The 18,913-nt window shown below is 35.9% G+C and overlaps 2 protein-coding genes across 2 annotated transcripts; one reads left to right on the top strand and one right to left on the bottom strand.

Annotated features, from left to right (window-relative positions):
* Positions 1–383: 383 nt before the first annotated feature.
* LOC128992184 (probable glutamate--tRNA ligase, mitochondrial) lies at positions 384–10,913 on the bottom strand. The gene is made up of 10 exons (XM_054415644.1): positions 10,513–10,913; positions 9,667–9,803; positions 8,383–8,480; positions 6,723–6,918; positions 5,694–5,908; positions 4,777–5,002; positions 3,900–4,060; positions 2,341–2,489; positions 1,344–1,495; positions 384–527 (listed from the first exon to the last, which is right to left on the bottom strand). The coding sequence occupies exons 1-10, from the start codon at positions 10,646–10,648 to the stop codon at positions 399–401; spliced, it is 1,599 nt and encodes a 532-aa protein (XP_054271619.1). The 5' UTR covers positions 10,649–10,913; the 3' UTR covers positions 384–398.
* Positions 10,914–11,206: 293 nt separating this feature from the next.
* Positions 11,207–17,759, top strand: LOC128991949 (DCN1-like protein 1). Its single transcript, XM_054415249.1, has 5 exons — positions 11,207–11,315; positions 11,472–11,685; positions 14,798–14,966; positions 15,795–16,008; positions 17,288–17,759. Exons 1-5 carry the CDS (start codon positions 11,313–11,315, stop codon positions 17,468–17,470), a joined length of 783 nt encoding a protein of 260 aa, XP_054271224.1. The 5' UTR covers positions 11,207–11,312; the 3' UTR covers positions 17,471–17,759.
* The last annotated feature ends 1,154 nt before the right edge of the window (positions 17,760–18,913 follow it).

The following is an 18,913-nucleotide window of genomic DNA, read 5'->3' as shown; positions in this document are numbered from 1 at the left end:
TTTGTGGTCAGTATACAATTTTATTCACAAAGAATCTTAGACCTGAATATTTGGCAATTGCAATCAAACATAACCCGACTCAAAATGATATTGCAAGGTAATTGAATACTTTACACTCATATAAATCAGTTCAGCAGTAGAATAGTGAATTCTGGTTAGAAAAGTCAATACTCAATACATTAATTGGATACAGTGCCAGATTTAGGGTGCTTGCGCCCGTCGTTCATACTGAGCTATTTTACAATCTGCGAGTAAAAAGAAAACGTGTAGCTTGTAAACTGGCTCCGTGTGAACGGGGCTAAAGCTGCGGCCTAATGATATATCCGACACTGATTGGACATAGGTTTTTTTTTTCAAATAAAAGAAACATATGAGATATATATCTATACTTTACTATATCACCCACCAGACTGTGAAGATGTCTTTTCAGTATTGCTTTGCTGATGAGAGTTTAACGTAGCTTGAATTCTATTCAGTGACGTCTCTCTGCCTAACATTTCCAACATCTCTCCCACCGCAGGACCTTCCTGTGGAAACAAAAGATCGATATTGGTAAAACAGTGTGCAAAATATACTACTATTAATTATTGATTCAAGGTAAAGCCAAGTGGATAATCAAGGGGTATTTTTTGAAAGGGATAGGAAGTTTATATATCTTTCAAGAGAAAATGACAATTAAAGGAGATTGCCGATACACAACATGGTTAGTTTCTTGAAGGAAAGAGTACTTGGCTTAGGAACATATTGAAGAAGAATGAATTAATACACAACACACTACTACAGGAGAATCAAATTCATGTATTGCCGATCAATACATGCCTTATGTCTTATGCCAACTGAGTTATCCAAGGAAAGTGTTTCATGTAGTAATTGACCTTGTCAAATGTGGCATAACAAAAGTTCACAGCACAGTTTGATTTAAAATTTTGCGCCTACAAGAAGGCTTTTTCAGCGATAAGTAGGATGAATAACTACTTTTTTATAAAAAAAAGTTGGCAGGTTCTTTTATCTTGGCATCTGCCCATACCCATGCTACCTCTGCATGGAAAGTATCAAGCAAAGCAAGACAGTGGCCGAAACAGCACAAGAATAAACTATATTGATAAATATTAGTGGTGACAACAGAAACCTCGCAGCAACAGAAAGATCGCTGACTTTGATTTGTAATCCGTTATGTTTTATCCACTGACTTACTGGCTTAAGGCTCAATCAACAAGGGGGACAAATTAACCTTCAGAAAAGTTATCTAATTCTTCAACTTCAACCTAGAAAAATCCTAGCCTCAACTTTGAGTTAAGAACAGGGTATTTCAGGATGTGTAGTGACTGAACCTCAAACCTCACCTTTCTACCACACAGTATCATCCTCATGAGATGCATGACCTCCATGACCTTGACCTTTGACTGTTTGGCCACAACTCGTAGACTGTCCGACAGCGGTTTCTGAGTGAAGTCATCAGTGGCTTGGAGATGTTCATACACTGCAGACACCCACTCTGAAAACAAACACTTATCAGTGTACTTATCACCTATATTAGTGATGGGTCGATTCCAGCTTTTTAATTCTCGATTCCAATTCCATTACATAAAAAACATTTCCTGCGGTTGTGCAGGCATCGTCATTACCTCCCGCAGTGATGGCAAAACCCTAAAACCCTGTCACCACAAAACTCTCAACTACAAATTTTGTTAATTTCCCGCGGTTGTGTAGACATCGTCATTGTCTCCCGCGGTCATGGAAAAACCCTAAATAACCCTGGCGTTAACAAAAACATCATTATCTTCCACAATCGGGGAATTAACTTGGCGGTAATTTTCCAAACTTCGCAGACGAGTCAGGTATCGGTAACGGAATCAACTTTGGACGGTCAATTCTCAATTCCAAATCCAAAGCCGAGAATCGGTGGAATCGAGAATCAAGTTTTGGAATCTACCCATCGCTAGAACATATGTTTGACCATGACTTTTAGACTGTCAGACTGTGGTTTCTATGTAACGTCATCACTGGCCTCTCAACACTCATCAAGCAAACTCATAAACAGACTACACAACAAAACTACTCAGCTATGCAGTTAGTTTAAAGCCCAATGACAAAATGGCATTTAGGGCCAGAATTGGTCGTGTTAACCAAGATTTAAAAAGAAACAGTGTAAAGAATGAGTCGATTCTCGATACCAATAATGCTGTTAAAAATGCTGGTTTACTTTTGAGAATTCTTATTTTTGGTGGGGTTTAGTTGTAGACACTTTTTGTTTACCTCTTTTAAAACAATGCAACACATCATTTAATGTACAAAAAAGTTGAAAATTTCTCAGAATTGAAAGGGTTGTGCTCGACCCACCTGCTTGCTGCTCACTGATGTTGGTCACTGGTGGCCTGACCCACAGATAGGAGAAGTTAGGTCCGGCCAGCTGACTCAGCCGAGTGATTCTCTGCAGACTCCACTGCATCACTGACCTGACGTAATCCTCGTTGAGGTCCAGCTCCAACCTGGAGTTAAAGTTCAACATAATAAGTACTCTGTTACACACTTGAGTAACGGTAAAGGATTGTTATGTACAAGGGTAGGGATCAGCTAGCTTACCTGGTAGACAGAGTCCAGATTAGCCTTGGTACACACATAAAACACATAACACATTTGTTGGAAAAAGTTTTTCTGTGTTGTGTTGTTTTATGACTAATCTGGACTCTGTCTACCAAGTAAGCTAGCTGATCCCTATCCTTGTACATAACAGTCCTATTCAGCCAATTGGCCTTTCCTTAATTTCTAACCAAATCAAATCAAATCAAATTATCTTTATTCACTTTATACATTTTATATACATGAATAGTGTCAAAGCATACAACATTAGTTATAAAACTTAATCTAAATGGCTTAACCATAAATTTGACAATTATTTTAGAATGGACAGCTAATTCATTTTTGATTTATAAACTCATCTATACTATAGGGAGCCAGATTAATTAAGAATGATTTTAGCTTTTTCAAAAAATTGGGTTTGTTTTGATCTTTTTTTAGTAAGGCAGGCAAACTTCTTATGAATAAATTGCCAATATACGAAGGCTTCATTTTTTAAAGTTTCAGACGATGATGACTTTTTACAGTAAGATTTTTCCACCTTGTATTGTATTTATGGGATACTTCAGTGTTTTTATCTTTATAAACATGCCGAATAGTTTTAAAAATATACAAACCGTACACTGTAAAAATTTTCATTTCTTTAAAGTACTTTTTCACCGACTTCTTATTCTTAAATTTTTCAATAACTCTAATGGCCTGTTTTTGCAGTTTTAAAACCTTTTCCAAATTTGTTGGTTACCTCTCTGAGTATAACAGAGAGGTAGGAGGTAGGAGGCTCTGAGTATAACAGTAAAGTCATTCTTACGTTACTATCACTAGGCAGGGGAGCACTTAATCAGTTAAGCGCCACTCATCCTACACTAATCCCAATTCATACTTGGCTTAAAATACCTACTTTGTATGGTCGCCATTTAATAAGAAAGTATTAAAGTTTAAAGTAGGCCTACCATGAATTGTACAGAGAGTGAGATGGCCTAGTGTTATAGATCATTGCTTTTGACCCCAAGGTCCCTGGTTCAAATCCCGCTAGTCACTAATGGCTTTCCACTGCCCTGACCCTCCAGGTTCGAATGGCAAAAAACATGTTTAGGTATTTGTTGTTTAGGTAAATATGTTGTAGGCCTATAATTTATTAGTAGGTTTTTTAAATTCTTAATTGTCACACGACCAGAACCAAATATGCTCATGAATTTAATACTATTGTGAAATTTTCAAAAACACTATTCACACTCACATTCACTATGCAAAACTAACTCCACAATCTTTGCCAATCAACAAAAAAAATACAGCTTACAAACAGGACTCGGAATGATACTCACTGGTCTTTATACGTTTCAGCCACTTTGGATCGGAACTGTTTGACCAAGGCAGCCATTTCAGTTTCATTGGCCATTTGTCTGGCAAGTTCAGCCTTGTTGAAGTCGTCCAAGCGCTCCAGAGATACTCGGCACGAAGCTACTCCAACCAGACCCAGATCAAACTGTTACGAAGATATACATCCTGATAAGTAAGGATTTTTAGGATAGCGGGGTTTAGGCTTACCTGCATGGGCTAGGGTCTACTCTGGCAAAAGAACCACAAAAACTGTACGTTAAACACAAATTAGAATATTTTTCACTTACATAATTTGTAACCAAAAAAATTACTTTTAAAAAGTTTGGAAATGCTGTCAGTAACAATGAAATAGGAAGACTATCACAAGCGAATACCAAAATGAATAGCCTACCGTATATACATTTGTAATTCACATATTATACAAATGTGCCAGATTATGCAAGCACATTATTTTTTTTAATACTAAAAAATAATGAAACACCACAATAACATTTGTACAGGAATTGAAAAACAGGTTGTGACTTGATTTTTATTTATTGTAAAATGTTTGTGGTGTTCAGATAAGTGAAAGTTGATGAAATTAGTGAGTTTAATAACGATTAACCACTAAACCTGTTTTGCTTCTGTTTACATTAGTATAGAGGACACAGATTTTTCTTATATTTATGCTTAAAAATTGACATGTATTGTGTTGAAATAAATACATGGTAGAAGGCATAAAAGTTCATAACCTAAAAACTAATTAACTGACAAATAAAAATAGGCTTGGGGTGTTAAGTGTTAGAACTAATTATTTGAATCTTCTGTCAAGGGAAAACCTAATAGACCTATCAAAGGGAATTAACAAAACTTCCGACTGACCTCAGCAGCGAGCTGATCCGTGCTGAGACTCCTCACTTGATCACTGTTGTCTCGATGAAAGCCTCCCCCGGAGAAGGTGACAAAGTTGACGAGAGCCTGCGGCAGAACGTCATCACTGCGGTAATGCTTCACTGTGATGTCTCCTTGCCTCTTGGAGAGCTTGGTACCGTCTGCGTTCATCAGTAGGGGGAGATGTGCAAACTCAGGAGGCTCCCAACCTAGTCCTCTGCGACCCGGAGGGGATAAATCACACAACTAGTAAAATTGGGGCAACAAGTGAGTGTATTTTACCTGAATATGTATGAAAGATGAGTGTAACATTAAATGAGAAGCCTTGCGTTGCTTTGGTATTGACTTAGACCAACAGTTTCTTCAGGAAAAGACTATCCCCATCTTCTTGCCGGTCGACTCACTTCATTTGAAATCTGAAATTGTTTATGGAGGAAATATGCAAAAACCTTATCTAAATTTTACATTATTGTGTAACCATTTTTTATTTGTAATATTGAATGTCATTGGTATTTTTATTATGGTTTTTTTTTTATTAATGGCCCGATTTCTAGTCTTGTGCCTATGTACATATTTTAAGCTTAATATGAATGCAAAATAAGGGTAACATAGACTGAGATCATCTGTGTGTCTTTGTTAATAAGATCATTTGTGTTTTTAGACAGGATTATTACGACTTTAATGATCAAGTGCATTTATTGCTGCGTCCAAGATCAATCCCACACAAGATAGAACCAGCATGTTCAGATTCAAAGGCAAGCATAACTACTATTCCACCCAATTTAGCACAGTTGTATTACCATACAGTAAAATTTCAAGATTGGTTCAGCTGACAGAATAGCCGCTGTGTCCTACTTTCAAATTTAAAAATATCTCCAAAACCATTAGAGTAAAAAAGATCCACTCACTTGTACAGCATGAGATGTTTTGGAGTTGACGACTGCCACTCTACTCCTCGCAGAACATGCGTTATCCGCATGTGGTGGTCGTCTACCACGTTGGCCAGGTGATACGTTGGGAAACCATCAGACTTGAATATGACAGGGTCGCCTTCACAAGCAACAACGTCGTGAGTGATGTTGCCATACACCAGGTCATGGTATGTCTCACATCCCGGGACCAGCTGATAGATACAATCTATTACGTTTCTATACTACCTTTATATTTATATATATTAGAAACCAAGTCAGTATAATAAGAGTGTATTAATGTAGTGTACAATTTCTATTTACAAAATACATCGGGTGTGACAGACACGATTGCCTCCGCAATAATTGCCTAATCACTTCCGGTATTTTTTCTAATTTCAAAGGACGAGAAAATTACATCAAGTGTGTTCGACTACTTTATTTCTTTGGCCCAATATAACTTGAGACAATTAAGAGTCCAGGACTTATTGATACACTACAAACAAAGGTTTCATTGCCAATATTTTGTCCTGGTGTGAGACTATTTCAGTGAGTAAATACACGTTATGAACCCAGAACTAGAACAAAGATTGGGAAACTTGAAAAACTCAAAATCAAACTGGCTAAAGAGATTAATCATGTTACGTATGCTACTTAATTAATGTGTGGGGAAAAAGAGGTATGTTAGGTTAGACAGGGTGGTTATGTAAATGTACAATAATATTTAAGTGACTTGAAAATGGAAGGAGGTCCATTACCTCCCGAAACTCAGTTTAGACAAAACACTAAGCGTAGGAAACGTCCAATAAATTAAAATTAAAATCTTTGAAGAAGTCGCACGAGGAATCCTAAACATCTTGGCATTATTATGGTGTTGTGTTGTGTGACTTTATAAGCGAGGACGTAAGCCCCTGGCTTCTAATTATCACAGCTGTGCTAGCTAAACTAAAAGTGTATTCATTATGTGTGGTTTTGTAAACTATGTGAAATTGTACATTTGTTATGAGCTCATATGATAATGTGTTTTACCTTTAATCTAACACATTGTTGTCCACCTGATTTCAACTTGTCCTCCACTTCCTCCTTACTGAGATGTCGACATCTGTTGTCGTATCGTGGAGTCTGTCGTCTGCGTAGAGCGTCTTTCCTCAGCAGTTCCAATCTGTGTTCCGTGCAGAAGCAGTGGTAGGCAGCGCCATTTTGTATTAGCTGTTCTACTGCAGTCCTGAAACAAATCTCCTAAAAGTGAGCTTTGATTAGGCCCTAAACTAAATTTTTGTACCACTTTGGTGTTTTTTGTAAATTTTTTGGTGCAGTGGTTATTTTAGTCAAAATGCCTATTCCACACTTGTAGACAGAGCCGACCGACAGTCTGTCAACACAATTTCGTATACAAGTTTCCGATGTGTTTTGCGGTCACACTAGCCCACCATTGTTTAGTATGGAGACTGAAGAGGACGTAATGTTATCATGTTTGTGTTTCATACTTCTTTACCATGTGGCTGATGTACCAAGAAAGAGACAATGATGGACCCGAAAATTTGTTGAGAGAGATTCGTACTATGGTCAAAAACTACGATCAGACCTTCGATTAGAAGATGGCGCAGGATTTAAAAACTGTACAAGAATCACTCCTACAGAAATCAAGGTTCTGATGGCCTTCGTTAAGCCAAAGATAACAACCCCACACTAAACACCAGTGGGTTTGGGTTGTATCTGATTTCCTGTCACCAAACACCTCAACATATGCGGACTTGAGACAAAAAACTTGTATCTTGTCTCTGCGTTTCCAATTCGTTTGGGAAACAGAAAGCACCGTATCTTGTCTCCAGAAACACGGAGACTTGTCTACGGACATTCGATGGATTATCTGGAGATATTGCTAATGGAGACAGTGGCCGACGATGTTTCTGGAGACAAATTGCCAAGTGTGGACGAGGCTTCAATTCCTTTCTATGCTACTCCCAATACGCTGCTATTTTAAAAAGAATTTCATGACGTACTTTGAGTATAAAACCGTATTGAAGATTATTCTACAAGATTCAGAAATTTGGTGAAATGATTTATGAAATATATAAAATTATTGATATTAAAAGCAAACAAAATGTTTACGGTTCTTTAAAGATTGAATGTTCAGTATTTAAGCTATCATTTTATTGGTCTACTGTGTATTTCAATATTCTACCAAATAAAATCTATAAGTAGGGCCTAAAAAAATTATAATGTTATTAGATTTATTTTGAAAATGTATTTTATAGAAAAAAATAAAACAACAATATAGAATGTTCACTTAATTTCAAACATCACACAGCCTTGTTATCAACATTATATTATCTCATACTAATTTTATTGTATTGTTCTGATAAGCATTTGCACTATACACAACTGATTCATTTGGTTGTCTAATTAATCATACTTACTCATAAATCTGTCAACATTCATTACATTACTTACTTACTTACTCCCTCGACGTCGTTGACCAGCTCTTGCTGGATAGACTGAGTCAAAAATAAAAATAATAATAATACAGTTAACATGTAAAAGACTAAGACGCTCAAAACTGCTTGAATAGAACCATCTACCAACATCAATAGTCTACAATATAATAGAGTAAAATTCAACAATTTAAACCGTAATGTAATTAGCTCACTCACACACATGTACAGATGTAAAATAAACTACAACTTACTTGTAAAGATCCAGTCGCTTGGACTGCTGGTAAGGTCCGAACTTTCCCCCTTTTAAAGGACTTTCATCTGGTATAATCCCAGCCCATTCCAAGTCCTCCTGTAACAAATATCAAATTAGATCAGTAGAGTAAAAGAGTCGTTTTTATTTTTTTCTTATTCCTCTATGTTCTGGCACGGAATTGTTTTTCACATTACTTCAGGCTAGTTCTAGAGGGGGTCGCAGGGCCCATTAGTAATTGAGTTGTCAGGAGTGTTGAGTTCTACCACTTAAAAGAGTGATTAGAGCAATTGGCAAAGTTCAAATCAGTTGACTAGGTTAGAGGGAATTAGTTTAGTTTTTATCAAGACCTTAAAACGTACCATACATTCTTTTTACAACATCTACATTATTTTTTAACAATGTGCTAGATTCAAAAGTCCTAGAACCCCTAGGAGATTTTAAAAGTAGGCTATTACCAATATTAACATAGAATTTTACTGATATAAAATATTGTAAAGGGGTAGTTTTGTAGGCGTAAATGTGATACGAAGCATATTGGGTATACAGTTGAAGTTTACAGTTCATATAAGTTAAAGAAAACAGTGTAGGCCTACTCAGGCAGTACATTCAGACACAAAAATCTGTCTTAACTTTATTTATTTATTTATTCATTCATACCAACGGTCAAACCAAATATGACAAGAACTTTATAAGACTTAAGTTAAAAATAGACAATTTTTGAAGTTAATTTAAGCCAACTTGAAGTAATATTCGATAAATAAATTACAATATGACAACAAAAAGATATAGGCTAGACATAACAAGATGATATTTCTTTAGCAAGACCAAACAATCTACAACATACATGGGGGAGAGTAAGCAGATTAAAGTTAACATATGTTTACAATGATTTTTTACCAAGCTAGATGAGTTAAAAGTGCCCGTCTAGTAATGACAAGATTGCTGGTCTGATCCTGAGAAACGTCAGTAAACATTTAGATGGTTCTAAACTGGTCCCAGCTATTCTTGATCAGTGAATGGTCCAGGTTAAAGAAGCTGATCTTAGTCAGTAACAAAGCTTTTATCTCATACATTCAACACTTATTTATCACTCAATCTCCGCTTTAACATGCACTCTGGTATGTCGGCATCCGAAGACTATAGTATAATGTAATCTATACTTAAAACTGGACAACAAACACTTATAGGCCTACCTTTTATTCTGGTCAAACTTTATGTTTCAAAAATTTCTTGTAGAAAAAAATATTTTGCTTTAAAACTAATTCTATGGCATCATACTAACTTGCAATTGTTCCATTGCTCCCTCCACAAGCCGGGTCTGATCTGTGTCCTCTATCCTCAAGATAAATGTTCCCCCTTTTGACTTGGCGAACAAAAAGTTGTAAAGTGCCGTCCTGAGGCCCCCGAGATGCAAAAAACCTGAGTAGGAACCAAAGCTTTCAAATATATCCATCCATAGGCCTAATTAATAAGGAAATTGAAGCTGTAAAGACATGTTTCCTAGGTTGGTAACCAGTTTTAACATTTCATCTACCCATCTTCATGAGCCTTTAGCAAGTGGAACGTATCAGGCAAAGCAAGGGGTGAGTCAAGAGTCAAGAGATTTATTGGTCTAAGAACACAAATATTACAGTGCATACGACCTTGTCAAGTACAATGATTACCAATATTAAGTAAGTCAGTACTTACAGAACGAGAATGAATTGTACAGCAAACTTTTAGTGATGACCTATGACTATGAGCCTTTGACTCATAACTTATAGTCTATTGTACTACCATCTGCGCCTTAACCTTAATTACCGGTATTCAATCAAATCGCTCATAATAACTACTTAAACAAATTTTAAAAAAACATTTTTTTCCATGCTATTGCTGTGATCAAAGAGGTTCATTTGATTTGATTTGACCTTTACAACAACCGCTGTTCACCATTACAGTACTTGACACAGATAGACCTGTTGGAAGTTGTAACTTAGGGATACTTATAAATTTTTAAGGAAAATAACTTAGTTAGGCCTACTGGTAAGTTAGCCTACATAATATCATTCACTAAGTAGCTCTAAAAGAATCCAACAAACTACTAACGTTAAATACTTAGGCTAACTAATAACTTAAGAAAACTATTTACCTGTAGGGCTTGGAGCAAAACGGACGCGAACTTCATTTTCAGTATGAGCCAGCCGAACACATGTAGGTAAACCCATGAATGTGAAAATCAAACTTCTTTTGAATAATGTTTGATATATTTGTTGACTTCCAAGCATATTATTTTACTGGACCAAATCACAAGCTAATTCAAATTGTCATGATGCAATATTCTATTAGGCTAGGTTAACTTGACTAATGTTTTAGAGAAGTTCCGCTTTAAATAAATTAACCAGATTATGTTAGCGTAATAAATATAGAAAATAAAAATAAAACAAGGTCTTTAATTATATTTAGGCTAACTTATACAATTCTTTAAACTTTCACACAATAAACTTAGCCTAGTTTGAAAATAGAAAACCACAACCTAACAGTAACACTCTAGAATCACAAAAAAACAATTTAAAATTAAATCCACTGATGAGACAGGCCTAGTAAAATTCAAAAACTTTAGTAAGTTATGGAATTAGTGTTAACAACAAAAATGCAATAAGAATGAATAACCTGAACTTCTATGTTCAATAATTTTCTCAAAAGTCAAAACAAAACATATCAGCAGCAGAAGAATGTTTCTGTCTTCTAATTCAGGTTCAGCTGATTTTTTGGTGGCAGTTTAGCAGGTTGTCACGTCCAGCTGATTCCTCAGTCAGATTCAGATTTCACTTTGCTATTTTGCTGGCGAGTGGTGGCCATGCGCGCTGCGTCCACAACACTTCTGTAATAGGCAAATTTATGTTGAATTTGTTGTGAGCATTTTGGTCTTTTGACCTTAAAAGCCTGGAAATGGTTTGTATTATATTCTTTTAAACTCCGATGTTACATTTTCTTTGTTGTTCCTATCGTTAGAAACAATTTTGCTTTCCATACCTTTGTGTTATGTTCTAGTATTACATTTCTAGCCTCACTTTCTACTTGGCTTCAAATTTATTTACCTTGTTTCAGCATAAATTGAAACTATCACAGCGAGATAAAGTTAAAAAATTCATAGCGTTTACTCAAACTGGAGAACAAACTGCAATATATTGCCTTTCTCAAAATGAATGGAAACTGGAGCTGGCTTCAGACAACTATTTTCAAAATCCAGATGTGTACTACAAAGAGCCAAAGGTTACAGTTGACAGGAAAAAACTGGAACTCTTGTTTTCTAAATATAAAGGTCAGTAATAAGCCATGGACAGTAGAATTAGTTTGTTCTTTATACACATAAGCTTAACCTAACCTAGCCTAGCCTATAATTCGCTCAAGTCAATGCTCTACATTCGACCACTAGGTTATGAGCAATCTGTTTTATTTGATTTAGTCTGTTAGGCTGCACTTTACTTTACGTCCTACATTCATTCAAATGAAAAAAACCGAATGTAAATATAAATTTATCGATTGTTTCATTCGATATAGGCTATCGTTTGGTTAGTTAGGTGAGGTTAACCTTACCTGACTAACGAAATGATATATCGAATAATTGATACTTCTAGGCTATTTTAAATAATCGATATATCGATCGATATTTTCAGTCTAATTAGTGTAGGACGTAAAGTTATATGCAGCCGTCTGTTATGGATGATCAATGGCTTAAGAATCCTAAACTCATAAAATTTTTTCTTTAGTCCTTAACATGCCTAATAGGCCTAAGTTAAGTGAAACAATTCACTGAATAAACTTACGTAGGCCATGGCGATGTTGCTTTGCAACCTAGCCTAATCTTGTACTCCCCTAATCGAACTTCCGAGATGCTGATAGGTACTTTAAGAGTGATTTGTGACTTAAGTTAGTTATAGCGTCCAAAAAAGTTAAAATCATCTTTGTCAATGCAGTAACTTAGACTTGTCTTAAAAGTCACGTAATAAGAATTCAATTGAGTTTTATAGGTTAGGTTTAGCCCTAAGCTGGTTGCTTCATAGGCATAATTACCATCCTCTTGACCGTTGACCATTTCTGGATAGGTCGCGTTAGGCATAGGCCTAAACCTCGGTATGTCATCATAACTTAGCTTCTACACAAAGATTTCAGCGTTTATATTATGCTTACAAACAGTCTTTAGTTACCAAACTATTATAATTATCTTTAGTTATTAGTGTTTTATGGTAAGCCTAACTTAGTTGTGGACCCCTTACAAAAACTCTTTAAGTTAGGCCTACCACAACTTTTGTAACTTAGTACCTACCCTAATAAATTTAGTACAGTAGAGTCCCGCAAACTCGGCACTCGATAACCCGGCAGTCTGGATAACTCGGCCATCATCTGGCTCAGAAAATTAGTGATTTTTTGAGTCCGAGTTAAACATGGACTCAAGCCAGCTCAAGTCAAATCATTCTCAGCTCGTACAAATGATTTGTTTTACTATATCTGATGACTTAATACTGACTTGTAATATATAAATAAATAAAAGAGGTAGTTAATTAGCTTACCAATTGTATTGTTCTTATTTTTAACCCTAGTTCCCGATAACCCGGCATTTCACAAACTCGGCACCCTTCCAGTCCACATTACGCCGAGTTTGCGGGACTCTACTGTAGTAGGAAATTATAGGCCGACAAACTCTTGAAATTCACCCTTAAGTCAACTAGGTTTAAGTTAACTTAATAAACATGTTTAAAAACAAACAAAACACTTTGAGTATAATGTGTTTTTATTTTGTTATATAATAAAGGCCTGATGGTGGCATTTTTACTTGAGGAATCAAAAGAGGAAGTAATCAAACACTTTCAGGGAAAGCCGTCCAAATTCATGTGTTGTGGATGTGCAGGGAATCGAACCCATCCCTCCCCTCCCCTACCGAAGTCTGAAACGTTAACCTTTAAGCTAGCAATTTAAATTGCATTACAATAAGCTTGATCTCTTTTAGATCGGAAAATACAGTTTTCGGTCGCCTTAAGTTACTTGGTCTGTTATCAGCTGTAACTTACTTCTTTTGCTTGGCAGCTTGGATAAATGTTTAATCTCCGTACTGGCGCACATACATTCTTATGATTCCACAAGATGGACCAGAACCACTGGCAAAAATATATGTGTTTTTTCACACAAAATGTTTGTTGTTGTCTGCTTAACGATTATATCATGTATTAAACCTAAAATAGCCTAGTTCCGAGCTTGTGGGGAAAGCCCCTATGCAAGCGCAGAGACAAATGACTTTTAAATGGTTTCGCACAGTTAACATCGAAAATGCAGCCAGTACGACTTGCCAAACTAGGGCAAAGGTTTAGGCTATCAAAATATCTGTAATGGGCTGCCGTTTAATCAGTTATGGTGTATAGATTCATACTTTAACCCTCGGGCGTTCGCACCTGATCAAATTGATATAGCGGTTTCCTTTATTGCCACCATTTTGTAGTTAGCGGCCCAACCCTTACCCTCTCCATAACTGTAGTCTCTACCCCTACCTACTAACTTATTGATCAGTGATGTACGGTACCGGTTAACTGGTTTTGTCGGGTAAACACTTGCCTCTCCCAAGGTCATTGTATCACTTTGATACTGTGCGACCCTGCCAGTTTTACAAGCTTTTTAAAAATAGGAATTTCAATATTTTTAAGATTGAAATTAAACTATTTAGTATTTTTAAGGCTATTTTCATACATGTAGGCTACTGCTGTTTAATTACAATGAATTGTTCAAATGTAGGCTATCAATGGTTTTTTTAAATTATTTTACAAACTTTGTATTATTTTGATACGTTGCGACCTTTCCCGTTATCGGTAAAACACATGATGCAAGGTTTTCTATATACATTTTTTTTAAAAAAGGTTCATTATTGATTAGGAAGCTATTAAATGGTATCCATATACACTCAAAAGTATTCGGTTCTCAGGTACTGTTGCTTACTAGCCTTTTATTTAATTTAACACAAAAAAAAATCAATCTGATACAGTGCGACTAGTACCGATAACGTAAATTTTTAGGTGCGACCACCGGAGGGTTAAGTACTAATGGAAATATTCCTTCAATTTTGTAGACACAAAATATATGTTGTATGGAAATATAATGTTCCATACAATAATTGAGAAAAAATTTGAATAAAATAATGGAGCCATTCTGACTGTTATTGTTCACTCACTGTGTTATTCACTCTTGTTAATTTATTAGTCTTAGTATCTTGACGTCAACTGTACAAGTGTGCAATCTTGTTTCTTGTTGAAATAAATCTTTGAATTGTTTTTGAATAATCTGCAGTAGGCTACCTACCTATTAAAAATAGTTAGTTTTTAATAACTTTCCATTTTGTTGATAAACAAACAGTTATTTAAGTAATAAAACAATTTTAACCCCTTTAGATCCGGCAGAGCCAGACAAGATGACTGCGGAAGGTATTATGAAGTTTCTTGATGATTTAAATCTCAGTCCGGAATCCAAATTAGTGCTAATAATAGCATGGAAGTTTCGAGCTGCTGCTCAATGTGAGTTTTCACGAGAAGAGTTCATGACAGGAATGACAGAGCTATGGTAAGTTACCTTTATGATTTTAAAAATCAAAATGCTACAACGGTTTATGTGTGTTATAGGTTAGGCCTATACTGGTAAGAAGAAAAGCTAATATTTTCAGTGTCCTGATGGCGCCCCTCAGTGAAATTGAATTTGTCTCTTTCACACTGAATACGAATGGGCTAACTTAACCACTAAAGTCGGGACCACGAAGGTTTGCAGTGGAGGGAGGAGCCTATTTACCACGTGACTTCGAAGGAGCCAATGAGGACAGTGGGGTGTTGCCACATCTAATAATACTAGCTGATTTGAAAATATTGTTTAGTATTTTAATTAGTGTCGTCAACGGGCGATATGGCAACGTCGCACTAGCCTTCTCTTGTGATTGGCTGCCGCCAACTACAAACTTTTGTGGTCCCGACTGTAAGTTAGGCTAGCAACACACCCAACTACTCCAATTGTTTTTTCTGTAGGGCTAATGTTTTTTTTTCTAAATTTAAAATGGCGTTACTGTAGTTTTTGTATTTCCCCCCAGCTGTAAATTAGCGAGGCCTAATTGCTTCTCTAACCCTTTTTTTTTTGCTCCTTTGACTATCCGTCCTTTACTGTGTTAAGACTCACTTGATGCACATGAGGAAGAATACATTTTTCATGGATTCAGATGCATTCCCAGACTGTATAAGTTCTTACATTAAATCTGTAAATAATGGTCTGTAAGTTTCAATTCCACATTACACAGCTCACTGCTTTATTTTTTACAGTTTTTAGCAGAAGTTAAATAATTCACTATTTAGAGTGTTTTTTCATTGTTCTATAGCTCATGTTCTAAAAATTACCTCTGTTCTACAGTTGTGACAGTGTAGAGAAGCTGAAGTGTCGATTGCCCTCCCTGGAAAACGAGCTCAAAGACCAGAACAAGTTTAAGGACTTTTACCACTTTACGTTTAACTACGCCAAGAACCCAAATCAGAAGGGTTTAGACCTCGACATGGCCATTACCTACTGGAATATTGTACTTAGAGGCAAATTCCGTTTTTTGGATCTCTGGTGCCAGTTTCTTCAGGTAGGCCTAGGTTATTTTTTAATAGAGGTTTGCAGCCTCTTTTAACTTTGCAAAATCCCGTCCACATGGGCCACTAGTCTGTGTGGAACATATAAAGCACAGTAAGGAGTGAGACTGTACCGTACAATAGTTACAGGAATGAAATGAACTGATAAATAATAGTGGCAGCACCGGGACATGCAAAGTCCAACACTGCCCCCCTCGTCATCATGATTTCAAGATTTTTATTTGTCGTCAGGCATATACAATGATGCATTTGACATTGTCAGATGTCATCTAAACAACGCTCATGGTGGAGGGGACCTGTACAATAGGAATTAGTTCTTGCGGTTTGTACTTTCCTTGCTCGTCATAAGTATATTTTCGGCATAACATACTAGAGCTGAAAGCGCACAGTCGTCCCACAAGTGTGTTTATTCTTTACCTTAATTCTCTATGGTAATACTAATCAAGTTAAACAAGGCATCTTACTCACACCTTACTACATTAAAGATTGAAATTGAAATTGGTTGTTTAACCCTTCCCCAGCGTTGGACGATACGTCAACGACTATTCATTTGTGAGTGTTGGACCGATATAGGCCTATATGCAACTCAATCTGAAGGTCACAAGCGTACGACGCATTTTACATACAAACATGTTAACGTCATTAATGTATTTTAAATTTGTTTCTTTTGCTGCCAACAGTTACCTTCGGCCATTAATCAATAATCAATAGGCCTATAATTGTTGCAATAGCTAACTGTTTTGATTTTTTGTGGTAAATTTCTAATTGATGGGTTGGCATCACTGATCTCGTAACATCTGTTGTCTACAAAACCGGCAGCTGAGTCATCCTCATGTTATTGTTTTGCGCAGACTGTTTACATGTTTTGAGGAAGTAAATCTAGTAAGATAAGATTAGTGGATTATTCAGTGCTTTGGAATGTGTTGTGTTGTTTATTGAAAATGACGTTTAGATTGAATGATCCAAATCAATATTTTTATTGTATTATGATTAGATAAGTCTGTTTTGTCTGTTGGTAATAATAAACAATTACCAAGTAGGCCTACAACAAATTCCTGGCAAGTACCAACAATTACCAGGTATTGTTCATAATTATCATGGTAAACAAAGTAAAAGGTTTGATATGTTTCATAATTTGATTAGTTTTACTCAGTTATGGAAGTCCTAAAAGAATATTTCAACTACATAATCATCCTACCTTTAGTGTTTGAGCTTCAAAAAATAATCAATACCTAGAACCATAGTCAAAGCTAAACTTCCATATTGTTGCAGGAACATCACAAAAGATCAATACCAAAAGACACCTGGAACCTGTTGTTGGACTTTGCCATGGTCATCAACGACGACATGTCCAATTACGACGAGGAGGGCGCGTGGCCGGTGTTGATAGATGACTTTGTCGAGTGGGCGCAGCCGCAGGTCAGCCGCAACGAACCTCACAGCACGCAAGTCTAGTGCGACGAACAGACTCACCAAGTGATGTGTACATAAGCGCCTAGGTTAAAAGCTGTCGTTTTTTCATCGCCCTTTGTGTGTACTAGTGTCACTAAACACTTTTTTTAACAAATTTATTTGTACATCTTTTGTTGTATAACTCGGCTGTTTTGTTAAATCGAGTGTTACATGCAAAGGTTGTTGGACAGTTATTTATTTCGTTGAGGACGGTCGCGTCTTCAGTGATCATTCCTAAGTAAATATACATTTATAGATTGCATTTTTATTAAAATATTAAAACCTTGTTTTATTTAGTTGTGATTTTTATCCTTCAAAAGTGAATTGATTGAGGAAATTGTAGGGTTGTATAGTGTTTTTACCTTGATTTATCTTAATCCAGACAATTTTTTTCTACTCCATTTATATTAGAAGAATTTATTTGATCTTTTGAAGTAAGAATTTGAAAATTTAAGTTTGTTGATGATCTTTATGTAAATAGAGAACTGTGGCATCAAAACTATGTGGTTTATGAAGTTTTTTAAATAACACTTTCTTTAATGTTTGTTTTGTAAATTAAAATCACTAGTGTTTCTAGAATGCTAGAGAACACCTCAGGTTTTCGGCCAAATTATTTAGTATCACAACCAACTGTAGAAACATTATCTACCCAATTGTAGATAGATTTCCGTCATGTAGGATCATTGGACCAGTCACATTCTGCACTTCTTGTTGCTACTTCAAAATTTATAATACCCGAGACCAAGCGACTGAGAGTTGAGTCAGGTATTATTCAGTAAGTAAATTGGCAATGTTTACAAACTGTTTAACCTGTGAAGTTTTTCTGAATCAAAGATAGTTTTCTAGTGAACATTGCAATAATGGTGTGTAACTTCAAAGGGAAATTTTTTGTGGAATTAATTGTCACAGCTACTCATGGTTTCTCAAACAATTATTTCGGTTGCCTTTGAAGGTTTATATCTTTTCAATTATCTCTATTATTCCTGTCCTCGGCTATGCCTCGTACGTGAAATTTGGTTTACCTGTATTAGGTTTTGCCTCATACATGAAACTTGAGCGTGCACACTGGAAAATGCCGCTTTCGGTCCTAGTAATGAAATATACTATTTTAGTTACCATTCGTTGGTGTGCTAGAACATAAATTTAAAATTACACATCAATCATAAAAATCAGTTAAGTAGGGCGGGTGGAAAAGTGATGTAACAGGGAAAACCCCATGTAGATAGGTAAGGAAGTAAATAAATATTTCTTCTCTTTCCCAACTCATTTGTTGGATTTATAAAACATTTTAATTCTTGCCTTCTTTCTCATCACTGTTCAAACGATTAATTAAACATGACTGCACTTCAACAAAAACACTCTGCTTACAAATCCTAGTCTGAAAGGTCTATGTAAGAAAATAATTTTTTCTTACACTTTGCTTCTACAATTACTTGCTTTGAATCC

This window comes from Macrosteles quadrilineatus, unplaced genomic scaffold, assembly GCF_028750875.1.
Source record: "Macrosteles quadrilineatus isolate MER2022 unplaced genomic scaffold, UCM_ALF_1.0 Scaffold_4__1_contigs__length_99947679, whole genome shotgun sequence".
Lineage (NCBI taxonomy): Eukaryota > Metazoa > Arthropoda > Insecta > Hemiptera > Cicadellidae > Macrosteles > Macrosteles quadrilineatus.
Note: the sequence above shows the minus strand (reverse complement) of the source record. Positions and strands in the feature narration are given on the sequence as shown.

What these genes read in the sequence shown, in the direction of transcription:
- LOC128991949 (XM_054415249.1), top strand. An exon ending in ACAGGAATGACAGAGCTATG is followed by an intron (nt 14,967 to 15,794) that starts GTAAGTTACCTT and finishes TCTGTTCTACAG; the next exon opens with TTGTGACAGTGTAGAGAAGC. An exon ending in TCTGGTGCCAGTTTCTTCAG is followed by an intron (nt 16,009 to 17,287) that starts GTAGGCCTAGGT and finishes ATATTGTTGCAG; the next exon opens with GAACATCACAAAAGATCAAT.
- LOC128992184 (XM_054415644.1), bottom strand. Translation starts at nt 10,648, where the DNA reads ATGCTTGGAAGTCAACAAATATATCAAACATTATTCAAAAGAAGTTTG. An exon ending in AACAATGTGTTAGATTAAAG is followed by an intron (nt 5,909 to 6,722) that starts GTAAAACACATT and finishes TGTATCTATCAG; the next exon opens with CTGGTCCCGGGATGTGAGAC. An exon ending in TGATACTGTGTGGTAGAAAG is followed by an intron (nt 528 to 1,343) that starts GTGAGGTTTGAG and finishes TTGTTTCCACAG; the next exon opens with GAAGGTCCTGCGGTGGGAGA.